Raw genomic sequence first — 14470 nt, 5'->3', positions numbered from 1 at the left:
TTGGTTTTGTTCCCTTGGGCTGAGGCAAGTTTGAAAGAGCCCCCCACCAATCTGGAAACAAACTGGTTTTCTCAAAGCACTTCTACAAAAGGGGAGGGCGAGTAAGAAACAGTAACAGGTACTCACCCACTGGGGATATCACCCACAACGCTAATCCCATAATTTGCATACAGTTTGGCACCATAGGAGATCCCTGTGGAGATGATAATCTGAAAAGAGGTAAGAGGGTGACATGAGAGATCTCTCTGTTATGTAGTAATCCCCTCAGTTTTCAATGCCATTGAAAAAGAACACAATCAGAGGGTCTTCAGAAGTACAAGACTGGTGTGCCTGGGAAATGAAAGTCACAGGCAATCATTATCGGACCCTAAACCTTACTGTCTAAAAAGTCAGGCTCTATGTGTGTGCTCAAAGGGAACCCCCACTGCATCAAGGGCACAAGAGCAGGGTCTGGTGAAGGAACAAGGCAAAGGTGGTAGGGATCTGCTTCCAGGGGTGAAAATGAAGGGAAGCAAGTAGCTTGGCTATGGAAGGGGGGAAAATAGATCTTTTGGGCAACTGGTTTAGGAAGGGAACATCAGGCCATTAATATCAGGGCCTGAAACACTCCCCTAGACAGCAAAAGCATTCATAGATGTGAGGTCCTAATAACAAGGAGGAAGAAAGAGGACTGAACAGGAAACGGGGAATTTGAGAGCTGCCTATAAGAAGCAGAAAGCAGGACAGGCCACAAAGGAAGAAGGATCTTCCACTCCCCCCATCCCATGCCATTGCCCAATAAAGGTTGCTCCTCCTTGCGTAACTTGTAATATGTATTTCTGCCCTCTTACCCGAAAACCCTCAAGTGAAGGAAGATGCAATGTTAACCAGGAAATGTAAGAGTTTAAAAGATAGAGCCAAAAGCTTCTTCACTTTCACCTCTCTACAAAGAGCCAGAGATTGCTCCTTGGAGGGTTTGTTTTGCCTCCCCCAGTAAGAGGTAAAATTAACATAGCCTTCACAAACCCTCCAAGGAGCAATCTTCGGCTCTTCGTAGAGAGGTGAGACAGAGCCTTTGGCTCTGTCTTTTAAAGTCCTATATTTCCCAGCTAACATTGCGTCTCCCTTCACTTGAGCATCCTCGTGTAAGACGCCCCTGTAGAGACTCACAAGGAGAATGGCTGTTCCGTGAAGAACCGTCTGCTGGTCTGTTTCTGATCTTTGATATCAACAGGTACAGAAGGACAATAACCAAACTGTAGTGGGTTTCAGGTGAGTAGCTGTGTTAGTTTGTAGTAGTATAACAAAACTGAAGTCCAGTAGCACCTTGAATATCAACAACATTTTTGAGAGTGTTTGTGAGTCTAAGCTTGCTTTATCAGGTATTTCATGTATATAGAGAAAACAGAGCTTTGACTCATGAAAATTTATGCCCCGGAAACTTTTGCTGGTCTGTGCTCAGCAGCTTCTTACATCAAGTCTTTAAAGGAATTGAATTAGATGGTTTGTTCGATAAAGACATATGATGCTCATGTAATTGTATCTGTATAAGGTAGCCTCACTTTAAATCCTTACAACTCCCACATGAGGATTGCAGTGAGACTATCTTATCTTTTTTTTACAAAGGTTTTGGTAAGAAGTTTAGAATTTGCATTTTATTTTAATGTTTAAGAGGATAGGATAAGGATGATGTGTATGCCTTTTTACTTCTAATTCTATTTGCATATACTAGTATTCACTGTGTAATTGTGATTCTTGTTTACTGAACCAATTCAAAAATAAATTGATTTCAAGTAAAGTTCTTAAAAGATAGCATTGAATGATTCTCGGCTAGGATTCAAGTCCTGGAATAAATAAACTTCTGACCTTTCTTCAGTCAGGCGACTGGCACTTGTAATGAGTGATCATTAGAGAGATTGCAAAATAGTAAAGAGTCCAATAGCACCTTTAAGGGTGCTACTGGACTCTTTACTATTTTGTGACTACAGACTAACATGGCTAACTCCTCTGGACCTATGACCATTATAGAGATTGATCATTCATCACACAGCTTTGTGGTTTAGAGGTCAATGCACTGCTTTTGATTCCCATGTACTTGTTTTAAAGTAATGCTCCCTCCATCCCCCACTGCAGAGGGATAAAATTCCATAAGAACCATTCACAGGCAACTGCAAGGAAGAATTCCCTGTTTAACATAAAAGCTCAGGCTGGCTGCATGCTGTCTACATTACCGTGAGAAGCTCAACAGGGATAGGCAATGGAAGTTTCTTGGCAAGTTTGTCATTGAGGATCTTGACCAGCAGAATGCAAACCATGGCAATTAATGAAGTGACCAAGGTGCCCGTGTTGGTCTCTGGCAATCGTTTGCAGAGTTCCATAAAGGTCTGTAGAGAAAGAACAAGGCAAGGAAATTATCTGTGCATGATAGAATGTATCACGGTTAATCCTCCTCCTGGGAAGGCTGTTTTCCCTGTTTCTGGGAGGATCCTCTGGATCGGGATAGACATACAACTGTACTTTTAATATATTGTCAATACCTTTTCTTGTCTATCTACATGATTCTCAGCTCAGCAGGGCTCTTAGGAAATAAAAGCTGTACAAAACTGAAATGCTACTTTGGTATAATTTTTTGCCATTAATATCTCAGATGTTCTGCTGAAAATCTGCTATTCCCTCTCCGATTTCAAAATATTAACAGAAAGTGACAAGCAAATTTGGTTTGAGCATTCCTACATTCTCTGTGTGAGCTCCATGAATTGTCTTATGAGCTTGAATACACAAACATGAACATCAGACCTGGGAGAGAAATTTGATTATACGCATAATCTCTGCCAATGACTTTTGCACTTCAAATAGCAAAACAGAGTCTATGTGCATAGAATAGTACACACACACACGGCTCTCCCCACCCACATAATTGGGATCCTTGGTTTTTCAGGACTCTGATTGTGTACAGATGGACTTGTATGAGTGTAGGCTGTGTTCTGTCCTTCAACTGAATACACATATGAGTGGGCCTCCTATAGAGGTCAGGCCCCCCATATAAAAAGGCTTGTCCATATCTAAAAACACCTCTCTGCCAATGTTTAAAGAGGGAGAAAGATGACCACTGAAAGGGCTACAAACTCACATACCACCTCTTCCCTACATTTCACCCAACCTACTACAAGTCTAACAGTACTTACATAGATCAGTGACAATGGGCCTGCATACTCGTCCACTTCAACCCCAAAGATATACTTCAATTGGGAGATCAGCACCTGGATAGAAGCTGCAGTGGTGTAGCCTCGCACCAAGGGTTCAGAAAGATAGATGGCCACAAAGCCAAACTGCAGCAGGCCAAGGGCAACCTTTAAAAAGACCAACACGACACATAACTCATTTTAATAATGTTTTATCAAAAAGAAAAATGTAATCTAAATAAACAGAGGAGGGAAAGGCCAGCAGGGTGAACAACAGAATGAGATCAAAGATTCATTCAAACGATTCCCTTCGAGGACCCCCCATCCCCATCAGATCTCTGGCATATGGGGGATCTCTAAATATAATGCAAGTTCATCTTGCCCTGAGGGATGATAGGTCTTGCTAGAGGCCAAGGTCCCTTTCACATGGACTCTTTAATCCATTTTGGCTTCTGATTTAAAAAAAAGGTTTTAAAAAACTTAAGATTAAAACTTTGTTCTCCTTCAGTTAATGAAGCCTTAATGTAGATTTCCCAAAATTTGTTTTGATCTGGATTTTGTTGCTGTTGTGCTTTATGCTTTAGAACCTTAAAAACTACATTTGCCCACAAAAGCCAAAGCAGACTTTAAAAGCCTGTATGGGTGGGATCCAGGACAGAGAATCACATATATAAAGACCCAGGTTCAATCACTTTTATGCCCACTTAAAAGGCTCAGGTAGCGAAGAATGACCTTATCTTGAGATTTCAGAGAGCTGCTGCCAGTTGGAGCAGATAGTATCGGGCTAGAGGAACTAATGATAGAATTCAGGATTAGACTGCTTCATATATTCTGACATACAAACTCTGGTCTTTGTTGGATTTTTAAGAGATTCTGTGAATTCATACTTGTGGAAAAGTTACATATGAATTGATGATCCTTGTCATCTTTCCAAGGATTGAGTCAGTTCTTCACTGATAAGTTGCAGGCATCAGTTTTTTTATGGCTGACATGAATTCAACCCTTACAGTCTGCAATACACCTCACTTATGTTTTTCAGATAATAATTGCTCGGTGATCTTGGGCCAGTCACACACTCTCAGCTTAACCTACCTCATAGGGCTGTGAGGATAAAATGGAAGAGAGGAAAACAATATAAGCTGCTTTGGGGGCCCATTGAGGAGAAAGGTGGGTGATAAATGAAGTAAGTAAATAAGTAAGTAAACTGAGCCCCAGAATATTCACTGAAGCCCAGTGTGATCATTGGTGGGGCCATTCTGACTGAGCCTTATTAGATTAAAGGACAGAAGTTAAAAGGTTTTTTCCACAGTCCCTGTCATTTATTCAGTTCTGTTGTGATGGAAATGGCACTGTCTTTGAAACAGGAGGTTCAAGAATATTCCACCAGCAGCCTTTGGAGGCTGATTCTGTTCTGGAAAACATTTTGCACCCTGGTAGTCTTTGTACTCCTCACCTGAAATATGCCCACCAACAAGGTGAGTGCAGCCACCAGCTCCACCCTGGCAGCATCCCTTTGGGCAACATTGATGATTGTTTTATTTGTACCATTGGTCATTTCCAGTTCCAAATACTTGCTGCTGGGTTCCAGTGAATCTGTCACACTCCCAATCATCACAGAAATGACTGCAAATGGGCCTGTAGGAAGGAGATAGAGGCTTGGATTCGAGAGACCAAGTACGTGGCTGACTTGGTATCTCCATGAGAAGCAGTTTTATTTGTCATAGTGTGCAGGTGGCTTTGCTTATCCATACCCACCAGGATCACAGACTTGGGCTGAAAAGATTGTGTTTTATGATAAAGGGTCAAACTGTCAACCATTTTTATGGCCAGACAGAAGATCCCAGGAAAATTATGTCTCAAAATGAATGTGAGAGTGTGGTCTGTAGTGCCATGAACCTCCGACATAGTACAAGACTACACATCACAATCCTTCTGGGCCCCTTCTTTCCCCATCTCCTGCTCACCCACAGAGATGTGTCTAGACGTCCCAAAGAAGAAATACAGCAGGACAGGATAGAAGGCTGAATACAAGCCAGTGACAGGAGGCAGTCCTGCTAGAAGCGCATAGGCCAAACCTAGGCAAAATAAAAGTAGATGTTAACATTCATTTATCTGTTTACCAAATCTATATGCTACCTTTTCAGATACTTGTTTGTGGCAGCTCACAAAGTAAAAATACAGTGAATGCATAGAAGCAACAACCATGAAATCATCAAAATTAAGAGAAGCCAGGAGAACATAAACAATGCTATCCCTATGTGGGATTACACCCTTCTTAGCCCATTGACTTAAATGGATTCAGAAGGGCGTTAGTCCATTTAGGATTGTGCTGTAAGCAACCTAAAATGTCATCCATGAAAAGCCCACTGCCCATAGAAGCAGACCATAAAAACAACATTAAAAGATGGGACCTCTCAATTGTTCATCACAGTTCTACACAATGTGTAGGGACTCTTGAAAACCAGATGCTGCTGCCAAGGACACAGAAGAGCAACCTCAGGATGCCTAATGCCAGGGACAGGAATGCCACAGGTTGCAATTCAGATCAATCATTAATGGCTCAGAGGAAGCTTCTCGTGCTCTTTACCAGAACTCTTGTAATGAGGGGGTCTATGAGTACATGGGGAAGGAGGAGTGAATCATTGCCAGAGGCATCTGACAAAGGGAGCTTTGACTCTTGAAAGCTCATACCCTAGAAATCTTGTTAGTCTTTAAGGTGCTACTGGATTCAAAGATTGCCAGACAGCCAGGATCTAAATACATTTTTAAAAATATCTTAAGAATGTAAGAAGAGCCCTGCTGGATCAGACCAGTGGTCCATCAAGGCCATCACCCTGCCTCACACAGTGGCCAAAGGTTTTTTTGGGGGGGGGGAGTAACAAAACCCAACCCAAAGAAATTCATTAGACTACCAAAAAAGGTTGAGTAAGTAAATTCAGTGTTATGTAAATAGAGAAACCAAAATAAAAGTACACTTTAATAGTAACAGTGAAATATATTTAACAGTACACTGCACTACCCAATACAAAAATAGCTTCTCCAGTGCTGAACTGCCAATAAACCAATAGATCAATAATTATATGGCCTGGTGATCTATTGTCTAGCAACAGAACAAGCATTTCTCGCTTAACTATTTTATCAAGAATGACCAACGTGTTTATCACATAATAAGTTCATCCAGAGCACCAAATGCCTTTGCTTCTTCATGGTCTATGTACTATACTTTACAAATCACAACTGATCACAAGCTAAAAATTCTGATTAAGTACAAATGACATCATGAATATCTGCAAATATTCTGTAGGCAAAAGCCTATATCCTACTCATGCTACTCTTACTTCCAAGTTCTGTTGTGCTCCTATATATATTATCCTGAGCGTATACATTATTGTCAGTTTGGACTGAGTTGTCCTGAACTAGAGGTTCTCCAGCTCCCGTTGGATTTCATTCAGGGATTACTTTAAAAGCCACTTTGCCATCTTTTTGACATTAAGTGCCAGCAACATGGTTCCATGTTGGTTCAAGTGAAGCCCATCTCTTTTGTACAAGTTCAGCTTGTCCTAGAAACTTCCCCAGCACCCTCCTCCTGGCATCACTTTCTCTCATCCACATCTTTTGAGACACCTAATCTGAGCCTTTCTAGTTGGCCCTGCATACAGAAATGGTAGCAATTCTGCCTAGTACCCTAATTTTGTTCATCCAGGACACCATGATTACATTTCCCAATGCCATTGACTAACATGCACCAAAATCTTATTTTTTAAAAAAGGTAAGCTGGAAATTCTCAAAAGGGGCCGACATTATCCTTGAGACTTCCAGATAGTTTACCTTGGGGAAGATGCATGATTCCCACACTGAATCCTGAGATTATGTCCCTCAGTAGCCATTCCTTGACTGGGTATCTTGGTAACCAGATCAGGATGGGGAGCAGTTGAAACAGGAAGGATTTTGCAGCTGAAGTTGAGCACCTGGAAGAGAGATGAGGAAATGCATGCATAGGAGGAAGGTATGTTTTCTAATTGCACTGAGTTCTGAAGATGTGAGACCATAGAAGACCTGCCAACTGGCTCTCATGTTAGAAATACCACTTGGGATTCTGTGAAAACCTTCTCATAGACATAGAGTAGTGCTTAGCATCCTGGACAAGGATCTGCAAGATAGAGTTGCCAGCTCCATAAAATTCATGGAGATATGGGGATGGAACCTGGGGACAGTAGAGTTTGGGAAAGGGAAGGAGTTTACCAGTGATGTGATGCCATAGAGTCCAACCTCCTCCCAAAGTAGCCATTTTCACCAAGGGAACTAATCTCTGGAGTCTGGAGATCAGTTGTAATTCTAGGTGAACTCCAGCCCTCACCTGGAGGTTGCCAACCTTAAGAGACATCCAGGTTGCCATGATTCTCACTGCTTGGCCTTGACAGCTCCTTGGCCATAACAACACAGTGTTGTTATGAGGAGAAAATGAGGAGAAAAGACCTCCCTTGTGTGCGTCCCTTGAATTCCAAGGAGAAGTAGGATGAAATGTGATTAATAGGTAGATAGGAATAACTCTCATTGACAGTCTTCTCCTGGCTTTTTTGTTAAGATGCAGAAAGAACAAATTCCACACTTGCAAGAGCATTACAGTACTTGCGTTATGCAGTAATGGAAAAGGAGCTGCCCCTCTGACCACTAATTAACCACAATGGTCTTGGTCTTTCTGCCCCTCTGCATTCAAGGATTTGGCTAGGAGCTAATCAGGGTTTGGGTGAAGATGATCTTGGCTTTCCAGTTAGCTCTTGGCAGAAACAGCCAGGAGTACTCAGAGAACAAAATCTGCCAGAGTTATAAGCACAAAGGTGTGTGTAGTGCTGCCAATTTTCAGGGTTGGTATGTCGCTGTTTGTGGTAGTTCACTTTATGTCTCTGCTTGCAGAAGCTCACTTTGTCTGTCTGAATCCCCTTTCAGCCCTTTTTAGGCTACAGATCAATGGGGAACAGTAAAAACAATGCATAAAAGTAACATAGTTTCAGCAATATGCAAATATAAAAGACTAACTCAGTCTAATCCATTTTAAGCCTGGCAATTTTTCATCCACCTGTAGAATTTGGCATGCTGCTTCAAGTTTCCTCAGAGTGAGTTAAGGAACGTGTGTAAGTGTAGATGCCCATCAAGCTGCAATTGACTTTGGGCTCAGGAAGCAATTTTCTCCAGGCCAGTTTGATTAGGGCCCCTGGAGGTGTTTTGCCATCTTCTGGGCATGGAGCAGGGGTCAGAGCTGACTTGAGGACTTGACTTGAGAGCTAGTTTGGTGTAGTGGTTAAAAGTGTGGGACTCTAATCTGGAGAACCAAGTTTGATTCCCCACTCCTCCACTTGAAGCCAGCTGGGTGACCTTAGGTGTGTCACAGCTTCTAGGAGTTCTCTCAGCCCCACCCACCTCACAGGGTGTTTGTTGTGGGAATAATAATAACATACTTTGTAAACTGCTCTGAGTGGGTGTTAAGTCATCCTGAAGGGCAGTATATAAATCAAATGTTGTTGTTGTTGTTGTTGTTGTTATTATTATTATTACTTATGGCGACCCCTGGTGGGGTTTTCATGGCAAGAGACTAACAGAGGTGGTTTGCCATTGCCTGCCTTTGCAACCCTGGTCTTTGTTGGAGGTCTCCCATCTAATTAGGTAGCTGTGAATTCCCTGCATTGTGCAGGGGGTTGGAATTGATGACCCTGGAGATCCCTTCCAACTCTATAATTCTATGATGACTCCAGCAAGGGGCTTTCAAGGCAAATGGGAAGCAGGGGTGTTTTGCCAGTGGCTTGGGTTAAGGAATAAGCATGCACAAATTGCTGGTCCTGCTTGCAGGAAAGAGATAAAAAAATCTACATGCAGGGAGCAAATGTTCCATAACAGTTAACAGTAAAATTCAAGTCCAGTGGCACCTTAAAGGCCACTTTGACACTCAAAAGCTTATATATACCCTGAAAATCTTGTTGGTCATTTAAGGTGTCACTGGACTCAATTTTGTTCTTCTACTGCAGACTAACATGCCTGAAACTATAGTTAACTGTGAAATCCTAAGGCCATCTGTAAACTGCTTATGATGGCCTTAAACCCCATGCCGGTCTAACTTGGAGATACATCATCTGGAGAATGATACATAGGTCCTATGTAGATGCTGCGCTGATGTCAGGGTGGGGATCAGAAACTGCACATGCAAGGGGTGCACGTGGTGCATCTGAGCAGAAGCAGGGCTTGGTCAGTACTGAAGCCCCCCCTTAGCCTAAGTCCCATCCCTTTCTGAGCGCTGGTGTAACATTCAGCAGCAAAACCTGTAGACTGTGATACTTGTTGATGGCGACAGTGTTTTATGCATTTTGAACAATCTCTGTGACAGGAAATGCAGAGGATCCCTCAGATATGTCAGGGGCTGCTTCCACACACGTTGGATAATCCACTTTCAATACTCTTTAGTGAACATTTGAAACTGATTTTCCATGTGTGGAACAAAAAATCCACTTCCAAAGGATTGCGAAAGTGCATTGAAAGTGCATTATTCAACGTGTGTGGAAATGGCCACTGTCATCTTAATGGGGAGATAAGTGGGAACCACCATAAGCACTAGAACCCCATTGTGGTGACTCACACTGTCAAGAGGCAGCAGCCAGACAGCCCTCTGCTGTTTCTGCTGAGAGCCTCCATCTTTTCCATTTCCAATTGCTATCAATGGGGGCAGAGTTGCCAGATCCAGGTTGGGAAATTCCTGGAGATTTTGGGGATGGAGCCTGGAAAGGGGAGGATTTGGGGAGGGGAGAAGCTTCAGTGTGGTATAATGCCATAGAGTGTACCCTCCAAAGCAGCCATTTTCTTTGTCACCTGGAGATCAGTTATAATTCCGAGAGATCTCCAGCCACCACCTAGAGGCTGGCAACCTTAAACTGGGGTCATCAGACAAAGGGCAGGATCTACCCGTGGATTCTTCCACCATGTCTCAGTTGAGCTCATGAGAGAATCCACTGCCCAAGGAACACTTTGTATTTAATTTTTATTCTTTTATTATTTTGCTAACTCTGAACCTCTTTGAAAGTCATTTTTGACTGAAGAGTGGGTAGAAATGTAACTAAGCATGCAAACAAACTCTCAGAAGCTTTAGGGAAGTGGGAGTGGAACTATTTTACCAATGTTCCAGGCTGTCCAACCCTAAGGCCATCAGACAAATCCCCTCCATCAGATCACCATTCCTTTTAAAAACCTCTTTTTTTTTTACTGCTCACAATTACTAAGATGACTGGACCTTCAAAGGATTTTCCAGCCTCCTCAAATTAGCTTATATTGAATTGTAGACACTCCAGACCTTATCTTCTGAATCTTGGTACAGAGGGAGGGCGATGGGGCCAAGTTTCTCAGGCCAAGCTTCTCTAATTCAGCCTCATTCAGCACACCAGGCTCATCCTGAGGGGACAATTGTGGTTCATTTTTCTCCATCTCCATCCCGCCTGTTTTTCAGTCTGGGGTCAGGAGGACTAGAAGAGGAAAGGATATGAGAAGGACCATGAACAGTAGCTGCCCTTTTAAGACTTTTGAAACAGGAGTTCTAGAATTCTACCATGCATGTTGAAAAACTCTAAGAAAACGAGCATTTTAATAATTAAAACCTAGTTAGCGCCCCCCCCCCCCAATCATGTGGCTGTTTTGGGTATCTTGGGGGGAAATGCATTCTGGGTCAGCCTGGGAGTTCAATTGTGGGCTACATATAAGAGAAAGGTGAGCAGTACAATGTAATGTCCTATCCACTCCCATCTTGCATGGGCTTAGATTATTCTTTCCCCTTAAGACTGTGGATGAGATGATGGATGGTCACTTCCTTGACAATCAAATGCTATCTAAGGGCAGACTTGGCATCAGGGAGGAGACAAAGGTATGGGCATAATAACCTGAAGTGCACTAAAATAAACTCTGCACTGTAGACGACAGGAAGTTTTTGAAAAGCCCCCGGCTTTCTGAAGACATAGGTCGGCAGAATCACTTTAGAGATGTGCAGACTGTGCATACAGGAGCAGCAGTAATTATTCCCTCTCCCCCACAACCCTCTTTCACATCCACTAATGGATAATTTCAGTGTTCCTTGCTTGAGGCAGAGTATGCACACCCATGTTTTAAAAGGCAAGTAAACATTTCATAGGAAGTGTTCGAAAGAGTTACGCTCGTGTCTGTTTCTCTGCACAGATGCACATCTGTGTCCCCAAAGGCTTTGGGAGTTCAGGAATAGAGAGGCCTGACAAAAGGCAATTAACTCTTAGAAAAGTCTTCTCTCCACATTAACTACTCAGCTAAGTGTCACTTCGCACATGTAAATGTATGACCTTGACCAGCTACCACATCTCTTGTATGCTCATCTGTTAACACTAGGGTTGCCTCTGGCCTGGGAAATTCCTGGAGATTTGAGAGTAATGCCTGTGGAGGGGGAAATCTAGGGAGGGATTTCAGCTAGGATCTATAGTATACCACAGGGCTTTTTTTCTGGGAAAGGAGGTGGTGGAACTCTCAAGAGGGAAATGAGGGAGAAACACACGGGATTCTTTGAAATAATATTATTTTCATGTGCTATGGACTCACATCAACTGTGAGACAGAACCCCCTACCTTGTGGTGGTGGTGGTGGTATTAAACGACATAGGAACTACCCAGTAGGATCATACTTATCACAATAGTTGTGAACTCTTGCCCCAGGCGCAAAATTCTGAGGGACGCAAAATTTCTCCAGCCCCGCCTCTATACCCTCCCCCCAGGGCAGCCGAGGCAAGTCCTTCATATCTATTGGGGAGACCCGTTCCTCACAACAATCCAGCCTTCCCTCTGCGAGCAGCCACTCATGCCAGAACTCCATGCAGCGCCAAACAGTCCCTCAGAATTTTGCGTCTGGGGCAAGAGGTGCTGGAACTCTGTTCCACTGCATTCCAGCTGAAAAAAAGCCCTGTTAGCCCTCTCAAAGTACCATTTTCACCAGGACTACTGATCTCTGTAGGGTTGCCAGGCCACAGCCAGCAACCACAGGGGGAAATGCAGGAGGTGGGGGGGGGGGAGAGGCTGCTGCTTTGGCCTCACACTGATGTCACTTCCAGTAAAAAACAGAAGTGACATCATAAGATGGTCTAAAATTCACCAAAAAAACCCTCTATGGTTTTACTATAGAGATTTTATAAATTCTGTGGTGTCCACTATGTCCCTTCCAGTTTTTATCAGAAGTGACCCAGCACACTGGTGCAACACTGGTGTAATGCTGACACATGCGCCATTCCTCCCTCAATTTCCTTCCTACGGCACCTGAGGCACCAGCAAGTAAAACACCAGGATGCTGGGAGGTCTTCTTCTGTCATGACCCCCAGTGAGCTGACTCTGGACTCTGACTTAGAAGTCTTTATTTTGTAAACTCAATGAATAAATATGTCTTCCTCACATTGTTTTATTGTTTGTACCATGTGAACTTATGAACCTGCCTGATATCATTGGTCCATCAAGCTCAGTATTGTCTAGAGACAGGCAGTGGCTCTCCAGGATCTCAGGCAGAGAAAAATCTTTCCTGGCATTTGTTACCTGAGATCCTTTAACCCGCAAATTGGCATTTAAAAACCCATGGAAATTCTCATATACTTTCAAGACTGAATTGGCCCTGCTCTGCCCTCTCCGCAAAGCTTCAATCCCTCACCCCCCCCCCACTATGGACTTTCTTCGCCACTTCCCAGGCCTCCCTGTTGCATGTTTCACATCCCAATGGTTCTATTTCTCCCCTCCCTGTTGTGCACATTCCTCCTTCTTTCTCCCCAGCTCTATGCATTTTTCCACCCCTTTTGACCCCTTATTTGGGGCAGGGGGTGCCATATGCGCATATACAGATGACATACGTTACTTTGGGATTTATATATAACCTTTTAATATTTTTCTGCCAATCAGGGAATCGCTCAAGGTTTGCAGAAACATGTGCCTTACCCCAGGGCAATCTCCCCCTGCAATTTTTTTAAAAAAATGTACATAGGAAGGCCAACACTGAAATTACAGATATGACTGAAAATCTCTGTAATTTCAAGACCTTTTAAATCCTTACATGACTCTCAGTACACCTAACCTTTAAAAAAGGTTTGTTTTAAATTTTCAAGGCTGCAGAGGCATTTTTCATTTGTGTCTTGTGTCATAACGGCCTAGAAATGATGATAAGAATGAGCAATATGTTTGCTAAATTTGTCTGTAAGTTTACTCTTGGTACTAATTCCCTTGAAAAACACAGATATAATTTTGACCATTCAAGTCAATTAATAATTTACTGGTGGTGATATTAATTTTTCTTTCCTCATAACATAGGAGACAATACATTTACATTTTGTACATAAATATTTTGGTCACCCTTTAAGACAGAAACATAAAGGATTCTTCCTCATTTCCTCTCTACACAGCAATATACCTGGACTTGCTACCAGATGCACACTCAACAGGCAGCTGCTGCGAATCCTAAGCCTCTAGTAAGAGTATACCAGTATGACAGACATGGTTTTGTCCCATTCACACTTTACATTTTAATTGCACAGTTTAAAACATCTTAGGTGAACACAAGGATGGTAGCAAATTCTGCCTCATGTCTTTCTTCATTATCATTGTATGCAAACAGAAGCATTTTTTTTCAGGGAGATTTTATCTTCTAAGGGGAATACTAGAAAGGAAGCCCTTACCTGATGTATAATGCACAGCTGCTGCACTGGCAATGTGAGCTGCTGGAAAGCTGTATAACAGTGTGTGCTCCCCTTTGCTCACTATTAATACCTGACTGTGTGATCTTTGAGACGCCACTCCCTCCTAGCCTCCTTTGCAGCCAAGTCACTGAGTTGCCAAGGGGCAATCTCTGGGAACAGGTTGGTTATTCAAATTAGTAGGGTGTCTTACTGCTTAATACAAAAACAGAGGGCATGCCCGAAACATGGCAGAACTGTGAGAATCAGTTGGACATTGTTATCCTTGGATTTCAGGTCTATAGAAAGAACAAGGAAAACTATGTACATTGTAATAAGGGGACAAGTGCGGAATAAATGGTGTTGCTCTGTGTGTGGAAGAGGGCACAGTGCTCAATAAACAAGAAATATGAAAGAGGAACAAACTCCTCCACAAAGTCAGGACCAGCTAGAATTGTATGAAATGTTCCCCAAATATTTTCTTTTTATGAAATGAAGCTGCAAAGACTGCAATATGCAATAACAAATTCAGCTGGAGGAGAGGAACTTCTAAATCCTCCCCCCTCCAGTAGCTATTCCGCAAAAATGATCCTTACGTATCTCTAGCAGCTTC

General features: G+C 42.8%; 1 protein-coding gene across 1 annotated transcript in view; it reads right to left on the bottom strand.

The window, feature by feature from the left end:
- Positions 1-13914, bottom strand: part of SLC26A6 (solute carrier family 26 member 6) — a 29603-nt gene extending 15689 nt beyond the window's left edge. Inside the window, exons 1-8 of the mRNA XM_054978761.1 lie at positions 13861-13914; positions 10495-10663; positions 6990-7129; positions 5126-5236; positions 4615-4796; positions 3165-3329; positions 2211-2363; positions 127-209 (exon numbers count right to left, since the gene is read on the bottom strand). Coding sequence (XP_054834736.1) covers positions 127-209; positions 2211-2363; positions 3165-3329; positions 4615-4796; positions 5126-5236; positions 6990-7129; positions 10495-10631 — 971 coding nt within the window. The 5' untranslated portion in view covers positions 10632-10663; positions 13861-13914. The remainder of the gene's footprint in view (positions 1-126; positions 210-2210; positions 2364-3164; positions 3330-4614; positions 4797-5125; positions 5237-6989; positions 7130-10494; positions 10664-13860) is intronic.
- Between the last annotated feature and the right edge of the window lie 556 nt (positions 13915-14470).

Source organism: Eublepharis macularius, chromosome 4 (assembly GCF_028583425.1).
Source record: "Eublepharis macularius isolate TG4126 chromosome 4, MPM_Emac_v1.0, whole genome shotgun sequence".
NCBI classification, from domain to species: Eukaryota; Metazoa; Chordata; class Lepidosauria; order Squamata; family Eublepharidae; genus Eublepharis; species Eublepharis macularius.
The sequence above is the reverse complement of the archived record's forward strand: the minus strand, read 5'-3'. Positions and strand labels throughout refer to the sequence as shown.